The sequence below is a fragment of the Staurois parvus genome, unplaced genomic scaffold (assembly GCF_062004578.1).
Source record: "Staurois parvus isolate SC_StPar_1 unplaced genomic scaffold, SC_StPar_1.0 ptg001692l, whole genome shotgun sequence".
Lineage (NCBI taxonomy): Eukaryota > Metazoa > Chordata > Amphibia > Anura > Ranidae > Staurois > Staurois parvus.
Genome location: NW_028319488.1, coordinates 395,347 through 416,791, shown reverse-complemented (window position 1 = coordinate 416,791; position 21,445 = coordinate 395,347). Strand labels below are relative to the sequence as shown.

The following is a 21,445-nucleotide window of genomic DNA, read 5'->3' as shown; positions in this document are numbered from 1 at the left end:
TTTCCCTGTTTTCTTGTACTTCCATTCTGTATAACAACTTTTTTTGATCTTTCCTAATTTCCATTGTCCTTTTCTCCAAATCAGAAATATATTGAGCATGGCTTTTAACTCTTTCCTCCGTCTCCCTCCACCCTCAATAGCATCTGGCCCAAATCACTTCGTATACCTGTCATTTCATGCTTTAATGTTTTTTCTAGATTCTTGAACATATCTGCCATCTCTTTCTTGTTTGGAATTTGTAATTCACTTTCGGTGTCTCTCATCTCCAACATTTCTGTAACATGCTGACTGTTATATTTTTTTCCCTGGGAGAGTCTAGGGTTACCTTCTATACTCATTTCCAGTTCACTTTTTTCACCAACGCTTTGAGACCTATCTGGAGTCACATTTCCTTGAGATGTATATTTTTTTATCGTGCCAGTTTGAGACCTCTTTGGGCCACTATTTGTAACATTTTATTTTTCATCTCTACTATGCGTTTTTATTTTCTTCAATGGGGGAAACACAAAAATTGATACAAATATATACCAGGGACCCAGACTTGTTTTTATCCAGTTCTCCACTTAGTGCTCCTTCCAGGCTGCTTTAACTTCCTCCTTTCTCTCAGTCAGACCCCCCAGGGAAACCCCACTTTCACAACTCCTCTTTTTCCCTTTAGACAGCAAAAACAGTCATTTATGCATCACAATAGTCCATCCAGGCTGCTCACACTCACACTCCACAGCTGCAGCCCCAGCAGACTCCCCAGACTGCCACAGTCCACAGCTCCCCTCGGGGGGGGGGCCCCCTCCGGGTTCCCTCACCCCCACCCCCCCGTGAAAAAGCCACCTCCACCCGGGGGGGGCATCCCGCCACATGACCATCCCACACGGGCGCCCCATGCACTGGGAGGGGAGCGAACCGGCGTCCCCCCCCTCTCCTCCCACCTCCAAACGTGCTTCTCTGCGGCTGACACGTGGTCAAGCCGCACCTCCTCGTCTCCTCGGCAACCCTGCCCTCTGCTCTCTCTCCCTTAGGATGGGTCTTCAGCCTGTCTCCGATCCAGCCCGACGACACAGTTCACCTCCTCCTCACAGCGCCTGGAGCACTATCTTCAATCCGGGACCCACCATACTCCGGCAGGTCCCCCCGGTCCTTGCTCTCCAGTGTATGTATCCGAGGCGGTGGGGAAGCACGGAGAGTGCCCACACCGCGCTCTCCTACACCGCCATAGTTAGGCTCCTCCCCATGCCGCCTGTCTGCGGACTTACCCTATGGAATGAGTTACACATGTCTATCAAAGTCCTTGCAAGACCTTCTATTTTGTCCAGGTGTGCCTGACCTATATATAGTGCATTATGACTTAGAGAAAAGTATGTCTAGACAACTTGGCTTTTGTCAGGAACAAATGGATTGATCCCATAGTCATCCAAGCTCATCTCACTGGTTAGGTTTTCAATAACACCGCCTCCCTTTACACCCAATTAATTCTTAAGCTGCTGAAGAATCATTTTTCAATGTTACGCCTTGTCAATTCCTCTGTTTGTAAGTAAGAGAATGTTTTCTTCCACATTTCTTCAAATTCTTGCTTTGCTTCAATATCAGCAAGTTAACAATTTTTTTCTCCGCAGCTTTTTAAGAGATTTGTTATTTCTTACTCCATCACTTTCTGAGATGTCTTCTGAATAGCCAGAGTCTTGAATTTGCCTGGATTATCGTTATCAAAGGAAGTTTTCCTTTGAAGTTTCCTTTGATAACGTGCTGTTGCCCATCAGACGACCCGGATTTCCAGATGCCCAGTTGCAGATGACCAGGAGTTGGTCTAATCACTCAAATGCGCTTTAATTTGCTCTATCTGGTTACACTTACCCACCATACCACTAATGTCACGGTTGCCAACTGGTTATTGTTGATTGACTGTTATTTCACTATACGCACTTACACTAACCCCAGCTTGCTGTATAACTTTTTATTCAATCACGAATCACCTGATGACCATCAGATACTCAGTATGCAAAACATGTAGTCATTTTTTTCAAAACTTTTTGTAAACGTAAGACCCAAATCAAGAACCTTGGTTTCCTCCTTAGTTTAACTGACTGAACTAAGATTATATATACCTTGGCCTACCACTGCCTTCTCCTTTTTTGGTTTTTCTCCCTTTTCTACAGCCCCTTTTTCTAAGCTTTCATTTTTCTCCCTTCTCCAATCTCAACTGTGTCCCCATTCCTATCTGTTGCCTCTCTGGGGCAAGCCTTGATGAAACCCTTCTTGATGAAACGTATATCCATGCCCCACGGTGATGTCTGACATCATGTGCTGTACTCAGAATCACTGGCTGCTTCCTTACACCACTGTGTGTTCCACATTGGCTATGTCTGCTGTCACCCATCCCACAGCCGCTTACTGGTGCGACTCTACATATCCCCAGGAGCTTCCCTTGGCGATCCTCTGCTTTTAGGTATTTCCAGAAGCTTCCCTGGTGAACTCTGCTATTGGGCTTTAGTTACCACAATTTATCCCACACTGACACCTCAGATGATGACGATGGTTGTAATGATATGGTTGCAGTTCTGGGTCATTTGTGAGTCCATCTATTATTTTTAATCCTGAGCTTCAATAAATCATCTACACTTAGATGGTGATGCCCTCTTCTCTCTTATTTATGTTCCTGTTGTAGATTAGAACATTGTATCCAGGAGACCCAATTCTATTTCTGTTAGTAATGGGACTATCTCTCAAATTACTCTGTTGATTAATGTTAATTGTTTCTTTGTTGATGATCTCATAAATGGGCTGAAGCTCTCTGGAACTTATTTTTTCCTCAGTGAAAATATTCCTCTTGGGGAAGACTGCTGAATTACAAGTATTTGCTTGCCACCTGTATACCGTCCTTGTTTTATGGTCAATAAAGCAGAAATCTGGGAAATGTGTGTACACACTGCATGGGTTAAATGCTTGTTTGTTCTAGGGGAGAGGACACCGAATATATACTCACCTAACCTGCCAATCCTCCCCAAGACCAGTCCTTTTGGTTCCTGCCCCCACCCCCCCCGCAGTCCAGTGGTCTTGTAAATGGACTGTTCCTGATGTCAGCATGCTCAATTCACTTTCCAAAGACAGGAACAGTTCACTGCTGGACCATGGGGGTGCGTGGTTTTCTGTAGGACCAGCAGCTCAGGTGAGTATGAGCTTAGACCTCACCTCTAGAAAAAAAAATCAGCTGATCAATTGAAGTTGGGGAACAATAAATATAAATCACTATTACTACCCAATTACTTTCAAGCACACTTCACCTCTACCCTTAGAGGTGCACAAATATTAACATAAATATGCTCAGTGATAAATAAATGCCCAAAAAAATCCCCTTCCTTAAATTATAAACAAACAGTAGATTCCAATTAAAGTCCAAAATATAAAATTGTGAAAAAATCTAAATTGTGAAAAAATCAAAAATGTCCATTGGACATTTTGATTTTTTTCACAATTTTGATTTTTTCACAATTTTATATTTTGGACTTTAATTGGAATCTACTGTTTGTTTATAATTTAAGGAAGGGGATTTTTTTTGGGCATTTATCACTGAGCATATTTATGAAGTTGGGGAACAGCCACACTGCTTGATAGGAAAAAAAAAAAACTGCTTTAACATCCCTCAGGAATGTTCTATGTTTTATTTTTCTTAATATCTAGGTCCTTTTTAGTAGGATGTTCCTGCAACTGTTTGGAATTCAAATATTTTTGCAAATGTTTAAACAGTTTTCATTTTTTCTTTGAATTCTTTGATATTAGTTTTCACTTTATCCAATTTTCTCTTTTTATTCTGGATACCGTATATACTCGAGTATAAGCCGACCCGAATATAAGCCGAGGTACCTAATTTTACCACAAAAAACTGGGAAAAACTATTGACTCGAGTATAAGCCGGTGGTGTCAGTGGGGGGAGGAATAGTGCCCCATCGTTGGTGTAAGTGGGGGGAGGAATAGTGCCCCATTGTTGGTGTCAGTGGGGGGAGGAATAGTGCCCCATCGTTGGTGTCAAGTGGGGGGAGGAATAGTGCCCCATCGTTGGTGTCAGTGGGGGGAGGAATAGTGACCCCTGCTCCAGCCTGGGCTCGCTCACTCCCTCCCTCTCCCATGGTACACACTTACCGGTCAGATGTCTTCCTTCTCCGGCTGCTCTCCTCCTCTTCACTCGCTCGATCTTCGCGGTGCCGCTCGGCTCCTCCTCTCCAAGCTCCACCTCCTCGCCGGTGATTGGGCACCTGTGTGCCTCTCCTGAGCTACAGTTCCGGTGGCCAATCACCAGCGAGGATTGATCCCGGGGGTGTGTCCAGATGACAGGGACGGCATGTCATCCCGCCCACACCTGGAGACGTTGACTCGAGTATAAGCCGAGGGGGGCGTTTTTCAGCACAAAAAATGTGCTGAAAAACTTGGCTTATACTCGAGTATATACGGTAAGTAGTTGTAATAACTTCTCCTTCTAACAGATACTAAAAAACTCTTTCCATTCCACAAGAGAGTGTAGGTGTGATACTTTCTGCAAAATATCTTTCCAATGTGACTATGCCCCACCATAAATGGACTTGATTCTCCATAGCATGTCCTACATTCCTAAAAGCACCCTTTAAATTATTCTGAGTTTCCCTCACTTCAACATTAAACACATCACTCAAATTGACTTCTCTATTTCTGACAAAACCAAAAACCTCCGTCATGTTAATCCTCACTGCAAAAAAAACAAGAAAAAATATGTAAAACACTTTAAATAATCCACAAGATTAACTATCCTGGCAGCTAGAATATTTACTTATTCCCCTGAAGAAAAGAACACTAACAATACAACATATAGTCAGCACCTAGGAAACCCCCGCAATAAAACAACTAAACAAAAGTGATGATAATAATATTAATGAAACTAGTTGTGTGTAAAATACATGAAACTCAATTTACTATGCTCTAATATACGGATAAGAATAATTATTTTAGCAGCATGTCTTGTTTTCAAATATTATTAGACTCAAATAAAAATAACTGTCACTTATTTGAAAATAAGTATCTTTATCCTGTTGCATCAGCTTTGTGAATTAAACCTAATTAAATGCTTTCTTTTATTGACTACATAGCTGCATTCTTTATAAATGAATAGCGTTCCGTAATTACCCATTTTCAGAAGCGCACTTCAGCACGTAGATAAGGAGTTCAAATTGCAAACAAAAGACCCGACATCAATTAGAAGGTTCCAAATCCATTTATTGTGAACACTTTCTAAATAATTTTCATTGTTCCACAGATACACAGGTTAGAAAAAATAGCATAGGGAAATCAGGCTGGAAAAAGCGTAACATGGAAGGCACATTGCTAATGATCGTTAGCCAATACCATTACAAAAAATTATAACAAAATACAAATATTTGAAAAATTACAATGCTGGACTTTTCATTACAGACAAAGGAGATCAATTTCATTGAATGTCTCAGTGATCAAAAGGAAAATGGTGGTACTGATATAAAGTATGATGATGTCTCTGGCACAAAGACAAATGCTCCGCTGTGGCTTAACAGTCATATACAGTTGCAAGAAAAAGTATGTGAACCCCTTGGGATTACGTGGAGTTTTGCATGAATTGGGCATAAAATGTGCTCTGAACGTCATCTAAGTCACAACAATAGAAGAACACAGTCTGCTGAACATAATACTACACAAACATTAGATGTTGCCATGGTTTAATTGCACATAACATGTAAACATTCACAGTGCAGGGAGGAAAAAGTATGTGAGGCCCTAGCTTAATGACTTCTCCCAGAGCTAATTGGAGCCAGGAGTGAGCCAACCTTGACTCCAATCAGTGTGATGATATTGGATGTGTTGCTGACAGCTGTCCTGCCCTTAAAAAACACACACCTGTTTTGGGTTTACTGGTTTCAAGAAGCACTGTCTGATGTGAACCATGCCTCGCAGAAAAGAGCTCTCAGAAGGCCTAGGATCAAGAATTGTTGACTTGCATGAAGCTGGAAAGGGTTACAAAAGTATCTCCAAAAGCCTTGATGTTCATGTGTCCACGGTAAGACAGACTGTCTACAAATGGAGAAAGTTTAGCACTGTTGCTACTCTCCCTAGGCGTGGTCGTCCTGTAAAAATGACTGCAAGAGCACAGCGCAGAATGCTGCATGAGGTAAAGAAGAATCCCAGAGTGTCAGCTAAAGACCTACAGAAATCTCTGGCACATGCTAACATTTTTGTTGACACATCTACAAAAAGGAAAACATTAAACAAGAATGGAGTACATGGGAGGACACTACAGAGGAAGCCATTGCTGGCCAAAAAGAATATTGCAGCACGTTTGAAGTTTGCAAAAGAGCACCTGGATGTTCCACAGCACTACTGGCAAAATATACTGTGGACAGATGAAACCAAGATTGAGTTGTTTGGGAAGAACACACAACACTATGTGTGGAGAAAAAAAGGCCCAGCACACCAACATCAAAACCTCATCCCCACTGTGAAACATGGCGGAGGGAGCATCATGGTTTGGGGCTGCTTTGCTGCCTCAGGGCCTGGACGGATTGTTGTCATTGATGGGAAAATGAATTCCAGAGTTTATCAAGACATTTTGCAGGAAAACGTACGACCATCTGTCCGCCAACTGAAGCTCCGCAGAGGATGGGTGATGCAACAGGACAATGACCCAAAGCATACAAGTCATTCAACAAAACAATGGCTGCAACAGCACAGAATACGCCTTCTGGAGTGGCCCAGTCAGAGTCCTGACCTCAACCCGATTGAAATGCTGTGGCATGACCTTAAGAGAGCGATTCACACCAGACATCCCAAGAATATTGCTACACTGAAACAGTTTTGTGAAGAGGAGTGGTCCAAAATGACTCCAGATCGTTGTGCAGGTCTGATCTGCAACTACAGGAAACGTTTGGTTGAGGTTATTGCTGCCAAAGGAGGGTCAAACAGTTATTAAGTCCAAAGGTTCACATACTTTTTCCTCCCTGCACTGTGAATGTTTACATGTTATGTGCAATTAAACCATGGCAACATCTAATGTTTGTGTAGTATTATGTTCAGCAGACTGTGTTCTTCTATGGTTGTGACTTAGATGACGTTCAGAGCACATTTTATGCCCAATTCATGCAAAACTCCACGGAATCCCAAGGGGTTCACATACTTTTTCTTGCAACTGTAGTTCAGAAACAACTACACAAAATAATTGTGATTGATGTACCTAGACCAGAATGTTGGCATTCATGAGTCCTAGAATTGCTAAGCCGGATCATTTCTAAGTCTTCGTTGCCATTTACACACTTATAAATGAATGATACAGCATCAATAGACTGATGTAAAGCCATCACGGTATCATTTTTTAAAAGGCGCTGTAAGCATAGAGCTGTAATATTTGCTTCCCGTGTTGGAACGATATCTGCAGCATTGATAAGAGACATTTATAAGATGTGGTATAAAATAATTTCATAGATGGAAGCTATCTAGAAATGAGTAACATAAATGATAGTATAGATTTATGAAAGACTAATGTTGATTTTAATGGGCCAAAAGCGTATGAACACCTTGTGTAAACATGAAAATGTCCCATATAATCAAGTGGAAAACATTATTATTATAGCGTTCAAATCCATTTAAAGTGTTTTTTTTTTGGCCATTCCTTTTGCATTATGGAGATCCACTTTCACGGCTTCCTCATGGACACAACAGGAAATGAAGAAACTGAAAAATGAGATGGCTGTTCCTGCAAAAAGTGTCACCTTGAATGACTCCTTTCTATTCCTGTTCCATTGACAACTCAAAACTAGGGATTTGGAAGGGATCTGTTCTTTGCATGTGATGATTTTTTCCATTGTCTACATCAAGTAATCTTTGTGAAGATGTAAGGTGCTTGGTTTTTAGTCGGAGGTTAAACCTGATAGATGTTTTTTTTTTCAGTTTAATTATGAAACTTTTAAGTAAGCAAAAGCCATAAAATATTTCATACTAAAATCACCTGTTTGTACAAAAAAAGACTCTTCAGCAGATCACATGGATCATTTTGTGTTTTTTGAAGTGAGAAAAGAACTCCACACTGACATGGCACTATGGTTATCAGATAGGTGGTGTTGGGTGATGGAAGATTGTATGTTGTAAGGGTGTATGTAAGATCCTTTTGCATTAGAATGTTTTTCTTTGGTCATTGCTTTCCTGGTCATTTTTCTTTCTCATTTTTGTACAGTAGCTATTAAAATATGCAAACATTTGGGGTGGTTGTTACAATTGGTAGAACAATTAGAATGACTCCTTAGATCTTAATGCTCTCCTCCATAATACAATCCTGTGTTCACAAGGCTCTTGGAACTTGGGGTTCATCCACGCTGTGGCATTGTGGTAATCAGTGGCGTATATGCCGCCAGGCAAACAAGGCATTTACCGGGAGAAGGAACCTAGTGAGCAAGAATGGACTGACCCATCAGAGGCTCCTGGGAGGACAAGGCAGTATGGAGTAAGCAGGTCCAGTCCTGAGAGGAGAGAGAGAGACTGGCAGAGACCAAGATTGCCGGAAGGAGGAGGAGGACACTTGCAGAACCAGTGAGAGAACTAATGGCAGGGTCTGGCATCAGTTAGGCAGATGGAGAGTGGCAGTGGTGGGGTCCATGTTGGTGCCATTCAGTGCTATTCATTTGGAATGGCTTCCTAAGCCAACTTGCTGATGGACTTACATTGTACTGCACTGCAATACACAGTAATGTACTACCATGTGTTGTGGCGTCCTGCATTACAAAAAAGTTCATATCCATGTTTGGTGCATTCCGGTTCACTAGGGAGCTCATTCAAATGAACATTAACACGTGGCATAACGTGCATCAACACACACGCAATAATGCATGACAACAACCTGAATGCAGCCTCAATGCACACAATCCAGCCATATTGTTTTAGATTGTCAGCTCTAAGGAGCAGGGCCCTCTGATTCCTACTGTATTAAATTGTATTGTAACTGTACTGCCTGCCCTCATGTTGTAAAGCACTGAGCAAACTATTGGCATTTTAGGTGTCCGTTTATGGATCAGCAGTAATAGATCACTGCTCAGTTCTCCTGTGAATGCAGTTTATAAAGCAGTTCTCCGAAGGAAGGGAGAACAGTCTCCAAACGCTGGAGAACGGTCTACAAACTCTGGAAAACGGCTAATTTTACTATAATCTCGCGAGATTATAGTAAAAGATCAGTTTACTAAACAGAGGTAAACTATCTCTGCTTAGTTTTCGGTCCCTCTGATTCTCCAGCTCTGGGCTGGAGAATCTGGAGGGAGAACACAGATCTCCAGAGAAGGGCTGACATGATCTCCTGAGTGTCATAAACTGTGAATGACCAGAGAATAGCTGAGATCTGTTGAATCGCAGCTATTCTCTGTGTCATAAATGGACACCTAAATCCTCTATAATACTAATAATATTCCCATACCAGATTTTTTCTTTTTTGTTCAATGGCATCAGCCCTTTCTAATTGCAGGAGACATTTTGGTGCAGATGTCAGAGTATAAAAATGAGGATCTTAAGCTGCATTCACACTTGAGCGATTTGAAGCCTGAAACTCGAAGTTCCAAAAACGCTCAAACTTAAAAAAATCAATTGTTCTCTATGGTGCCCGTTCATGTGGTCAGCTGTAAACAGGCATCATAGCTACAAATCGCTCAAATGGGAATGCAGCCTCAGGCTAATGAGAGTCACCATACTAAAACTATACTCAGAAAAATAAATCTGTAATGTTCCAAACCAACATATATATTGTATATGTGAGTGATGACATAACTACAGTCATGTCATTTTCATTTGATTGTAAAAGATTCCTGTAAACTTGCAAGAGCCTGTTCTTCTGTGATTTCCGTCCAGTCTTTTGGAAGTTTAGCTGGTTTTGCAGAATATTCATCTGCAAAGTCCTTGTTAAAACGTACAAAAATGTATTTCCAGTAATCTGAGGATTCGAGGCTGGGGTCAGGCTGAATGACCCAATCTGGATAGTATTTACGATAGTCTTTATATGGGTGAAATTTTCCATCTGTGTCAGAATTTCTAAAACTAGCGTTAGATACCACATCAGTGGAGCAGATGTCAGTGACTAAAGTCTCATCTTCGAGCAATCTGTATCTTCCCAGTCCCTGAGGTCTATGGAGAGATGCAGCGTGCGCCTGGTGATCACCACCAGCATTCTCACAGGGGACTTTACAGAATGGACACTGCTTACCGCAACCAATCACTTTCTTCAACAATTCCTCCTGAGGCTTCAGTGTGACTGTGGAGAGAAGGCGTTCAATGTCTGACAATTCTGTATCTGATAAAATGGGCTCCATTATGCTGGGAAGATAGAAAAGAATGTCCTCAGAGAACTGGCTGACATTTGCTGTATTGTGGAAAGTGATCATTGTCATTTCATTCTGTGAGATCACTATTTCTTTGTCTAGTGACTTGCAGAAACTTTCCAGAAATGTCACAATGGTCTCTGTTTTCACACATTCCACACTCTTCAGAACATATTTAATTTTTTCAGTGATTGGAGATAAAACTTTTTCTTCTAAGGGTTTTAGCGTTGCTTTATTCTGGTATTTCTTAGTAATGTACTGAGAGATCCAGTCTTTCAAAAAGGTCTTATAATCATTAATGTAGGAATTATATTGTTTAAATTCTTTTTTCTTCAGTAAGTCCTCTAGCACAGTTAACTGAAAAGTACTTCTACTACTAAATATTTGACCGTCAGAACTTTGTAGAATGTTATCAATGATTTCTTTGCCGAGATGTCGCAGAATATAATCAGTTAGCGCCGGCTTCAGGCAGAGCTCACAGAATTTTTTGGCCCTGCTCTGACATTCATCTTTCTCATGGAATATGCTCTCAAATGTGGCCAAATATTGAGGTTTTAATCTTTCAAGGCAAATTTTGGGGTCATTTTCTTGAATGAACCTGTCATGTAAGTCCTGAAATGCTCTAGATGCTATTCCAAAGATAAAAAGTTTTACATCTAGCTCAAACTTGGGAGAAAAGTGACATTTTTGAGTAGTTTTGTCTTTGAGTTTATCATTGATCATGTGTAGCAACTCCTGAAAGTAAGTATCATCATAATCCCCTGTGGTGCCTGCCTTCTCTTTTATGTATGTGTCACACATGTCTATCAAAGTCATTGCAAGGCCTTCTATCTTGTCCAGGTATGCCTGACTTATATAGAATACATTGCGATATGAGGAAAGAAATGCCGTTTCAATGTAGCTTTTGTCAGGAACAAATGGATTGATCCCATAATAATCCAAGCTCATCACATTGGTTAGGTTTTCATTAATACCGCCTCCCTTTACACCCATTTCATTCTTAAGCTGATGAAGAATCATTCGTCCAATGTTACGTTTTGTTAGTCCTTCTATTTGTAAATCAGAGAGGGTTTTCTTCCACATCTCTTCAAATTCTTGCTTTGCCTCCTTATCACCAAGTTCACAATTTCTTTCTCTGCAGTTTTTTAGGAGATTTGTTATTTCTTTCTCAATCAGTTCCTGAGATGTCTTCTGAATATACGAAATCTTGAATTTGCCTTTCTGGATTGAAACTGCCTCATTGAGTTTATTAAACGAATTCCTTTCCAGTTCTTTCTTCAGGAATCTCACACTTATGAAGAAATCCTCTTTGTATCGCTCAATGAGATGAACATTCTCACATTTGCTGTCAAAATATTCTTCCAGTAGATTCAGCATTTTATTTTCCTCTTCTAACAGTAATCTCTGAAGATCAACTTTAAACTGCATGCAAATCTCAGCACTGAGACTGGCTGCAGATTGATTTCTGATGAAAGTTTCTTTGGTGATCATCCAGCTATGGATCTTTTTGGTGAAGTTCCATTCCCACAGAGAGTATTGCATAGACAGCTTGGTATAAGCTTCTGCCACCAGACTGTTTCTGAAACTGAAGATGAATTTCTCATGTTTCACTGAGCTCCACAAACTTTTTATCCATGTGATGAAGTCAGGGATTTTGCATTCAATTCTATTAGCATTTGGAGATTTTAAAAATTCTAGCAAATATTTCTTTAATTCATAAACATTTTCACTGTAGCCAAAGTTTACCGGAGCCATTGGTGGATCCCCTTGCCACAGTCCAGGAATGTACCAGTTGTGTTTCTCGGGATCATAATCCATCACATCACTGAAACAGGTAATTCCACGTTTCTTCTCCATATTTGCAGCTACTTTTGTCATTTCATTAAGTTGTTCTAGAAATTTCTTCCTGTCTCTCATGTTCTTTGCATGAGCAGATACATCACTGACATTCTGATGCACAAACTGACAGCTGGGCTTCTTCCCAATTTTTTTCATCCGAAGAAAAGCATGGACCACAATCTGTAAAATATCCTTCATTTCTGATGTGTTCTCCATGGCCATGTTGATGATGGTGATATCACTCAACCCCACCACCAGTGTGGCCAGTTCATTGTCATGTTCATAGCTGTCCTCCAAAGAGGCCAACTCTGGAGCTTTCAGCCCCTCAGTGTCAATCACCAAGATGAAATGACAGCCCAGCTCCTCTTGGAAGTTCTCTTTTACTTTCAGAAGAGTCATGAAGGCTCCTCGTGTACATCGTCCACTGGCCACCGGGAACTGCAGACCAAACATGGTGTTCAGAAGGGTGGACTTCCCTGTACTCTGCACTCCCAGCACTGTGATTACTCTCATTTTGCATTGTCCTCCTGTCTTATTGTCTAGCTCAGTCAGAACATCAGTTATCCACTGTAGAGGAATATTAGAGGCGTCACCATCAATCAGCTCTAATGGGAACCCATCTAGTAGGAGATCAGCAGCAATTCCTGGAAGTTTGGTGAATCGTCTTGTGGTTTTATTATTCTGTTTATTAACCATGGAATACTCAGCCTCATAAAACTGTCCCAGCTCACGTAGGAAATGTTCTATTCCTAAAGAACTGTCTGAGATCTTTTTATCCAGCTGCTTAAGTTCTGAAGTATCTGATTTACTGTTACATTTTGCCTTGTATTTAGCCTGCAACAATGAAGTGTTATTTCTTGCAACTGAATCCAGTTCAAATTTCATCCATTTCAAGAAATAATGTTTTTCAGCCTTGGAGAGGTCAGTAATTGCTTCAGTAAAATACACTATGCCTACAGGAATGTCATGTTTGTATTGTTTTTCATGGAGTGATCTGATCTGTTGTTTGAGCTCAGATTGATATTTTTGTGCATCTTTTCCCCCTTGTCTCGTCATTCTGCAAATTTCTTTTTCTACTTTAGACAATTCCTTCCACAGATTTCCCTGTAATTTCAATGTTTCCTTTTTATACCCTTCCACATCTTTTATCACTGAAGTCATTTTATTTGCATTTACTTTTGCTTTCTGACATTCAGCAGAATCCTCATCAACAAAGATATAAAGTCCTTTAGTTATATTTGTAGCACTACACAAGTTTCGTCTTTCTTCCTGACTGTTTATAAAAACACTCGCAATGCCATTCTGAATTTTTTTCACCAGTGCTGCATCATTATCTGTGCTGGTTTTCAGAATAATATTTGTTTTACTCATCTTTAAAATTGTCATTAGATTTTTTATGTGCTTTGAGGTCTCCTTGCTTGTTTTTTTACCCTTTTCTGGAGCAACAATAAAATAAAACTGGGTGTCAGTGTCACTGAAGGATGATAACAGTCTGAATTGTATCTCAGAAATACTTTCAATGAATATAAATACAGCTGATGAGACTTGAGTCAGAAATGTGAATTGGCTCACATTGGTCTCCAGGTCTCCTCGTAGGTTGGTCACTGCAATGGGTTCTGGGAAAACATCAGACTTACCACAGGGAAAATACCAGGACATTTCCACAAGGCCATCGGATATTTTCCTTTCAATATTTCCTCCCTCCATATCATCGTGTATGAAGAAGTTTTGGTGTTGTTGGGCTGGATTAAGAACTTGATTTAGGATTTTAGATTTGGATAATTTGGTGTCACCCAGTCTGATGAAGGAGAAAATAGGCATGGAAATATTCACCACATTTTCCTCATTGAACCCTTTCCTATCAGTCAGTGACTGAGGTCTCCACTTCCTCACAATGTCCCTCATTGCCCAAAGCATGAAGGTGCAGTGTGACCCGTCACCAGCAGGGAGAAGGAGAGGGACGGCAAACTGACACATGGACAATTTAGATACAATCTCTTGTTGTAGAAAACTGTCTGAACAATGGAGGAGAGCACAGAGGACATCCAGGGGGTGAATGGATACAATTGAACTACTTTCCTCTTCAGACATTGACTCGAACATGTTTTCAATTGAAGTGATTATTTGTGTATCTTGTCCATACTGAGTATTAAATGCAGCTCTGTTCATGGCCATCAGCTTTCTCAAAAAATGCCACGGGACATCTTGAATGGTCTGGGGATGGAGATCACTCAGAGTCTCTGCTCTGATTTCTAGGATGTGTTTCAACGTCAGTTTGGAATCATTTAAATGCTTCATATTTAATCTGACAAGAAGTTCATGGAAAATCTTCAATTTATCTGTAAAAAGAGCAAAATGTTTTTAATATATAACCTTATGTTAAGCATTACTGGTATAAATAGTTTAAAACAATAAATGTGCATTTGAACGGTTTTTGACCTTAAAGCTGAATTCCAACTTTCTTTTCCCTAGAAATGAATGGAATGATCAATCCCAGCACAGATCATACCCCTGTACATTGTTATTTTTATTATTATACAGGATTTACATAGCGCCAACAGTTTATGCAGCGCTTTACAATATAAATTGCTCTGTTGTCTGCAGATCACCTGATATTCTGGGATTGGTTGTTGCTTTGTATCATGTGACCCTCTGTATATCCTGCTGATAGACTCTGCCCCTTCCACAACCACTTCCTCCAGCAGATTATTTCTACCTCTAATGTAGTTCAAAAGGGGAAAAAAAACATCTAATTAAAGTGTATATTTTCACTTTGAGCTTTCGCGTTCTGCTCCTTTACATACAAATTCCACTTATGTGATATATTTATGATCAGATAATTTTGTATTTTACAATTTGGGGTAAATGCATTTGAATTTGAAATTCGAAGTGCTATCTGTCCTGAAAACAAAAGGTATAAAATGCAGGACTGAGACACCTCCCCCATCTATTTTTCCATAAAAACCACACAAACTACACATCAGGAGCACATTTGTAGTAATCAAACAATGTCCAAATTGGGCCCAAAGTGTCAATGTTTTGTGTGGCCGCCATTATTTTCCATCACTGCCTTAACCCTCTTGGGCAAGGAGTTCACCAGAGTTTCACAGGTTGCCACTGGAATCCTCTTCCACTCCTCCATGACGACATCACGGGGCTGGTGGATGTTAGAGACCTTGCGCTCCTCCAACTTCTGTTTGAGGATACCCCACAGATACTCAATAGAGTTTAGATCCAGAGACATGCTTGGTTAGTCCATCACCTTTACCCTCAGCTTCTCTAGCAAGGCAGTGGTGGTCCTGGAGGTGTTTTTGGGATTGTTATCATGGTGAAATACTGCCCTGCGGCCCAGTCTCCGAAGGGAGGGGATCATTCTCTGCTTCAGTATGTCACAGTACATGTTGGCATTCATGGTTCCCTTAATGAACTGTAGCCCCCCAGTGCCTGCAGCACTCATGCAGCCCCAGACCATGACACTCCCACCACCATTCTTCACTGTAGGCAAGACACACTTGTTTTTGTACTCCTCACCTGGTTGCTGTCACACACGCTTGACACCATCTGAATCAAATAAGTTGACCTTGGTCTCATCAGATAACAGGACATGGTTCCAGTAATCCATTTCCTTAGGCTGCTTGTCTTTAGCAGACTGTTTGCGGCTTTCTTGTGCATCATCTTTAGAAGAGGCTTCCTTCTGGGATGACAGCCATGCAGACTAATTTGATGAAGTGTGCGGCGTATGGTCTGAGAACTGACAGGCTGACCCCCCACCCCTTCAACTTCTGCAGAAATACTGGCAGCATTCATACATCTATTTCCCAAAGAAAACCTCTGCATATGACACTGAGCACGTGCACTCAACTTCTTTGGTCGACCATGGCAAGGCCTGTTCTTAGTAGAGCCTGTCCTGTTAAACCTCTGTATGATCTTGGCCACGGTGCTGCAGCTCAGTTTCAGGGTCTTGGCAATCTTCTTATAGCCTAGGCCATCTTTTATGTAGAGCAACAATTCTTTTTTTCAGATCCTCAGAGAGTTCTTTGCCATGAGGTGCCATGCTGAACTTCCAGTGACCAGTATGAGAGAGTGAGAGCGATAACACCAAATTTAACACACCTGCTCCCCATTCACACCTGAGACCTTGTAACACTAATGAGTCACATGACCCTGGGGAGGGAAAATGGCTGATTGGGCCCAATTTGGACCTGGTCACTTAGGGGTGGACTCACTTTTGTTGCCAGCGGTTTAGACATTAATGGCGGTGTGTTGAGTTATTTTGAGGGGACAGCAAATTTCCATGTTATACAAGCTGTACACTGGCTGCGTCACGTTGTAGCAAAGTGTAATTTCTTCAGTGTTGTCACATTAAAAGATAGAATCAAATATTGACACAATTCTGACGGGTGTACTCACTTCTGAGAGATAATGTAGATCCAATAGTTTATGGACTTTATAACTTTCCTACAGACTAAATAATATACACTAATTTGGGTTATTTTCACCAAAGAAAGATTATTTATTTGCAATATTTTATAAAACCTTTTTTTTTAAATTGCTGGTCATTTTTCATTTATTTAGCAAAAAAATGAAAAACTCCAGTGGTGATTAAATACCACCAAAAGAAAGCTTTAGTTATGTGAACAAAATGATAAAAATTCCATTTGGGTACAGTGTTGCATGACGGCACAATTGTCATTCAAAATGTGACAATGCTGAAAACTGAACAGTGGCCTGGGCAGGAAAGGGGTGAAAGTGAAGTTAGAAGCTGATTGGCTCCCCAGCTGCACCAGATTCTGCACTCTTCAGTTTTAGTAAATCAACCTCATTGTGTCTCCTACTTGCTGTGGGGCTACAGTATCAATCCAATAAACAGTGTGACTCTGACTTACCTGACCATGCTGCTGGCCCTTTTGAGTCCAGTTTTTGCCTGTCATGGTGGGCATACCCTGAGAGGAGTCTGTACAGAACTCTGACTACATGCATTACACAGAGTGCCAAGGAGAACACCCAAGCAGGATCCAGTACCTGACGCAACATTTCAGGCAGTCCCCATAGCGTAGGGCCTAGGTATGGCTTCCAAGGTTTTACCGGCAGTGAGGAGTTGAATAAAGAATCTGAAATACAGTAAAAAACTAGTTAACCTTAGAATAATTTCTCAGTAAAGAAGAAGAAGAGGTCCATCACCTACGGACACTAGTGAACAACTGAGGACTCATGGAGTGGGTTAGGGTTATAGGGGGACACCCAGGGGGTATGTCCAGCAAAGCTTGGCCAGTGTCCATTCACCCGAAGGTAGCAGCCTATAGCCGGGGTCTATGATATCCATCCTGTGTCTTGTACCTTACCATTAAGATAACAATATATCAGTGTGGGAATACAATGCTGTTGGCTCAGGAATGTCAGTAATTTGTTTCACAAATCTTAGTTTGTCTTCCTTCTACTCCCTGTTGTACAATGTTACAAAAATTGAGATAAAGCAACAAAAAATAATATAAATGAAGTGCTAAATATTGCAAAATAGAAACATCTAACTCATTCTTAAAATATAACATGTTTTAGTGAATTGACTGCTTGTGAGATAAATACCTCATGAGCTATTCTAAGGCAAAAATGCATGAAGTGCTTAATTCTTAGTGAATTATTATTATACAGGATTTATATTGTGCCAGCAGTTTGTGCAGCACTTTACAACATGAGGGCAGACAGTACAGTTACCGGGGCTTTTTTTTCTCAGAGAGTAGGTGCAGGAGCACCCCCCTTCTGAGTCACTTCTTGTCTCCGCCCTCCCCCACCTCCGAGCACCGTCCCTTGGTTCCACCCCCTACCCACCTCTCAGTACCGCTCCTTTTAGAGAATACAGAGCCAAGTATCATTTTGTGGTGCTAAGTAATTTGTATGGAATTTGTTAATGATATCAAGAAAAGTAGAACAATACCTCCCCCAAAGCCAGCAGCAATAGACACCCCCCCCTTAGCAACAATAGACCTCCATGCAAAAATAGATCCCCCAGCAGCCAACATCAATAGACCTTCCAGCATACCACCCCTTGCCATCACATACATTTAGTGCTGGAGGTGCCAGCGTTCCCTTGTGGAAAAAAAGCCCTGACAGTTACAAAACAATTTCATGCAGTAGGAATCAGAGGGTTCTGCTCCTTAGAGCTTACAATCTAAAAGGGGAAGGTCAAGTGAAACAAAAAGGTAATAACTGTGGGGGATGAGCTGATGGAGAAAATAAAAAGTACAGTTGTTAAGTGGCGGCAGGATAGGCTCTGAAGAGAAATGTTTTCAGGGATTGTCTAAATGTGGTCACAGTAGGAGATAGTTGGACAAATTGGGGTAGGGAATTCCATAGGATGGGAGAGGCTCAGTAGAAGTCCTGGAGACAAGCATGGGAGAAGGTGACAAGGGAGCTAGAGATCTGGAGGTGTTGGGAGGAATGAAGAGAATGATTTGGTTGGTATTTTGAGGATAGGTTGGTGATGTAGCTGGGGGCAGAGTTGTGGATGGCTTTGTAAGCTGTTGTTAGTATTTTGAATTAATTTTTTGGGTGAGCGGAAGCCAATGGAGAGATTGGCAGAGAGGGGTGGAGGACACTGAGTGGAGGCCAGTGGAGGGGTTGGCAGAGAGGGGTGGCAGACACTGAACGGTTGGTAAGGTGGATGAGTCTGGCAGCAGTATTCATGATGGACTGAAGGGGTGCTAGCCTATGTAAAGGTAATTCAATGAGGGGGAAGTTGCAGTAGTTGAGATGTCCAGGGAGTGAATTGGGAGCTTTGTGGTGTCATTGGTTAGGAAGGGGTATATTTCTGAAATGTTGCACAGGTTGAGGCAACAAACTTTGGAAAGTGATTGGATGTGGGGCCGAAAGGAGAATTCAGAGTCCAGGATCACACCTTGTACCCTGGTATGCAAGGACAGTTTAATAGCTGAGTCAGTGATCTTGACTAAAAGTCAGCGAAGAGGCACGCATGGGAGGAAATATTATGAGCTTGGTTTTTGATAGATTGAGTTTGAGGAAGTGGTGTGATATCCAGTCTGATATGTTGGTCAGTAATTTAGTGATGTGTGAGGAGACTGATGTTGTGAGCTGAGGTGTAGAGGGATAGATTTGGGTTTCATCAGCATAGAAATGGTATTGAAAGCCATGGAAGACTGACCCAGGGAGGAGGCGTAGATTGAGAATAGAACCAAAAACAGAACCGTGGGAGACTCATATGGAGAAAAGAAGAGGAGAAGAGGAAGTAGAATTGTAAGTGACACTGAAGGTACGGTGGGATAGGTAGGATGAGATCCCCCAGCCTAAAATACTTCTATAGCTCAGATAACTTACTTTCTGGAAGGTGGTGGGACAGGTCACTCAGTGCTGGAAATCTGGGGATCATGTCCTCAAGATGACACAGGAATTTCTGACAGTGTTCTTCTTTCTGAACTATAATGCTCATCATTTTTTCAACTCTCCCTCTTGGATCTCCATCTTGTTGAAGTTGAAGCATCTCATCCGCGGTTATGAGGCCTTGAGATCGCAGCTCATCACAGAAACCGTCTGCGTCCTCCTCAAACACTTCTATTAATTTCCATCTAAAACGTTTTATCATCTTTGTGGCATCTGTACCAGAAGTCATGATTTCCTAGTTTCAGAATCTAAAAATAAATAAAATAGACAGTTATTCTGCGACTATTCATTTTTAACTGAAATATAGTGTATTTTTTGGTAAACCTATTTTACCTGTAAAGTGTATTTAAATGCAAAACAATTATGGAAGGTGGATGAAGGGTTGAGCCCTTTGCTGGGTTTCTATTGCTATCTGTGTCCCCACTGTGGAGATTCAACCTTCAAAGTGAGGGGGGAGTCAAAAGATTTTTAAATTGTCAAAGGAACAAGAGATGAGAATTAATCTTCCAATGAGGGTCATCTGTTCAGGGAACAACTGTAAAAAAGAGGAATTCCTCTCACTTTGTAGGAATTTTCACTCACCTCCTGTTGTGGCTCCGGGGACAGGAAACTCATCTGAATTTTTTAATCCTCCCTTTTTCTATCCAAGAGATTTAACAAAGTTTGGCCTATACAAGCATTTTAAATCTGTGATGTAATTTTCAGACTTTTACTTTCATTCTAATCAGTGCATAACTCAGTAAAGTCTTCTTATACAGACAGAAGGCATTATTCCTTGTTTCAGGGCAGTGGGCGGAACCATTCAGCAAAAGACAGCATGGATTCATGAAAGAGAGAAGCTGTCAAACAAATCTGATTTCTTTTTATGAGAAGGTGAGCAAAACCTTGGAAAGAGGGGTGGCAGTGGATGTGATATACTTAGACAGAGGGGTGGCTGTGGACCTGGTATACATGGACAGAGGGGTTGCAGTGGACGTGGTATACTTGGACAGAGGGGTGGCGGTGGACGTGGTATACATGGACAGAGGGGTGGCTGTGGACGTGGTATACTTGGACATAGGGTTGGCTGTGGACGTGGTATACTTGGACAGAGGGGTGGCTGTGGATGTGGTATACTTGGACAGAGGGGTAGCTGTGGACGTGGAATACTTGGGCAGAGGGGTGGCTGTGGACGTGATATACTAGGACAGAGGAGTGGCGGTGGACATGATATACTTGGATTTTGCAAAAGCATTTGACACAGTTCCCCACACACGGCTAATGTGTAAGGTAAAGTCTACGGGCTGGAAAACCTGTATGTAAATGGTTAGAAAACTGACCAAAAGATCATATTCAGAAAGTAGTTGTTAATGATTCATACTCTGAATGGTCTGGGGTCATCAGTGGTGTACCCCAAGGTTCAGTGTCATCAGTGGTGTACCCCAAGGTTCAGTGTCATCAGTGGTGTACCCCAAGGTTCAGTGTTGGGACCCTTACTTTTTAATACATTTAAATGATATAAAGTCTGGGATTAAAAATCCCATTTCAGTCCTTGCAGATGACACCAAGCTGTGCCAGGAATAACGTCCTTACAGGATGTCTTCAACTTAAAAGCCGACCTCAATGCTCTGTGTAATTGGGGGACTATGTGGCCAATGAGGTTTAATGTTGATAAATGTAAGGTTCTGCAATTGGGGGCTAAGAATATGCATCATACATACTAGGGAGGGTTTAATTGGGGGAATCAATGGTGGAGAAGGATCAGGGGGTTCTGGTAGATCACAAGCTTAATAATGGCAGCAATGCCAAGCTACAGGTTCTAAAGCAAGCAAAATCCTCTCTTATTAGGAGAGGTATAGACTCCAGAGAGAGAGATATCACCCCCCCCCCAGTACAAATCA

At 41.4% G+C, this 21,445-nt stretch overlaps 1 protein-coding gene across 1 annotated transcript; it reads right to left on the bottom strand.

The window, feature by feature from the left end:
• Positions 1 to 7,105: 7,105 nt before the first annotated feature.
• On the bottom strand, positions 7,106 to 19,805 carry LOC149434731 (interferon-induced very large GTPase 1-like). The gene is made up of 3 exons (XM_089663465.1): positions 19,503 to 19,805; positions 17,060 to 17,284; positions 7,106 to 14,512 (listed from the first exon to the last, which is right to left on the bottom strand). Exons 1-3 carry the CDS (start codon positions 19,792 to 19,794, stop codon positions 9,804 to 9,806), a joined length of 5,226 nt encoding a protein of 1,741 aa, XP_089519591.1. The 5' UTR covers positions 19,795 to 19,805; the 3' UTR covers positions 7,106 to 9,803.
• Positions 19,806 to 21,445: the final 1,640 nt, after the last annotated feature.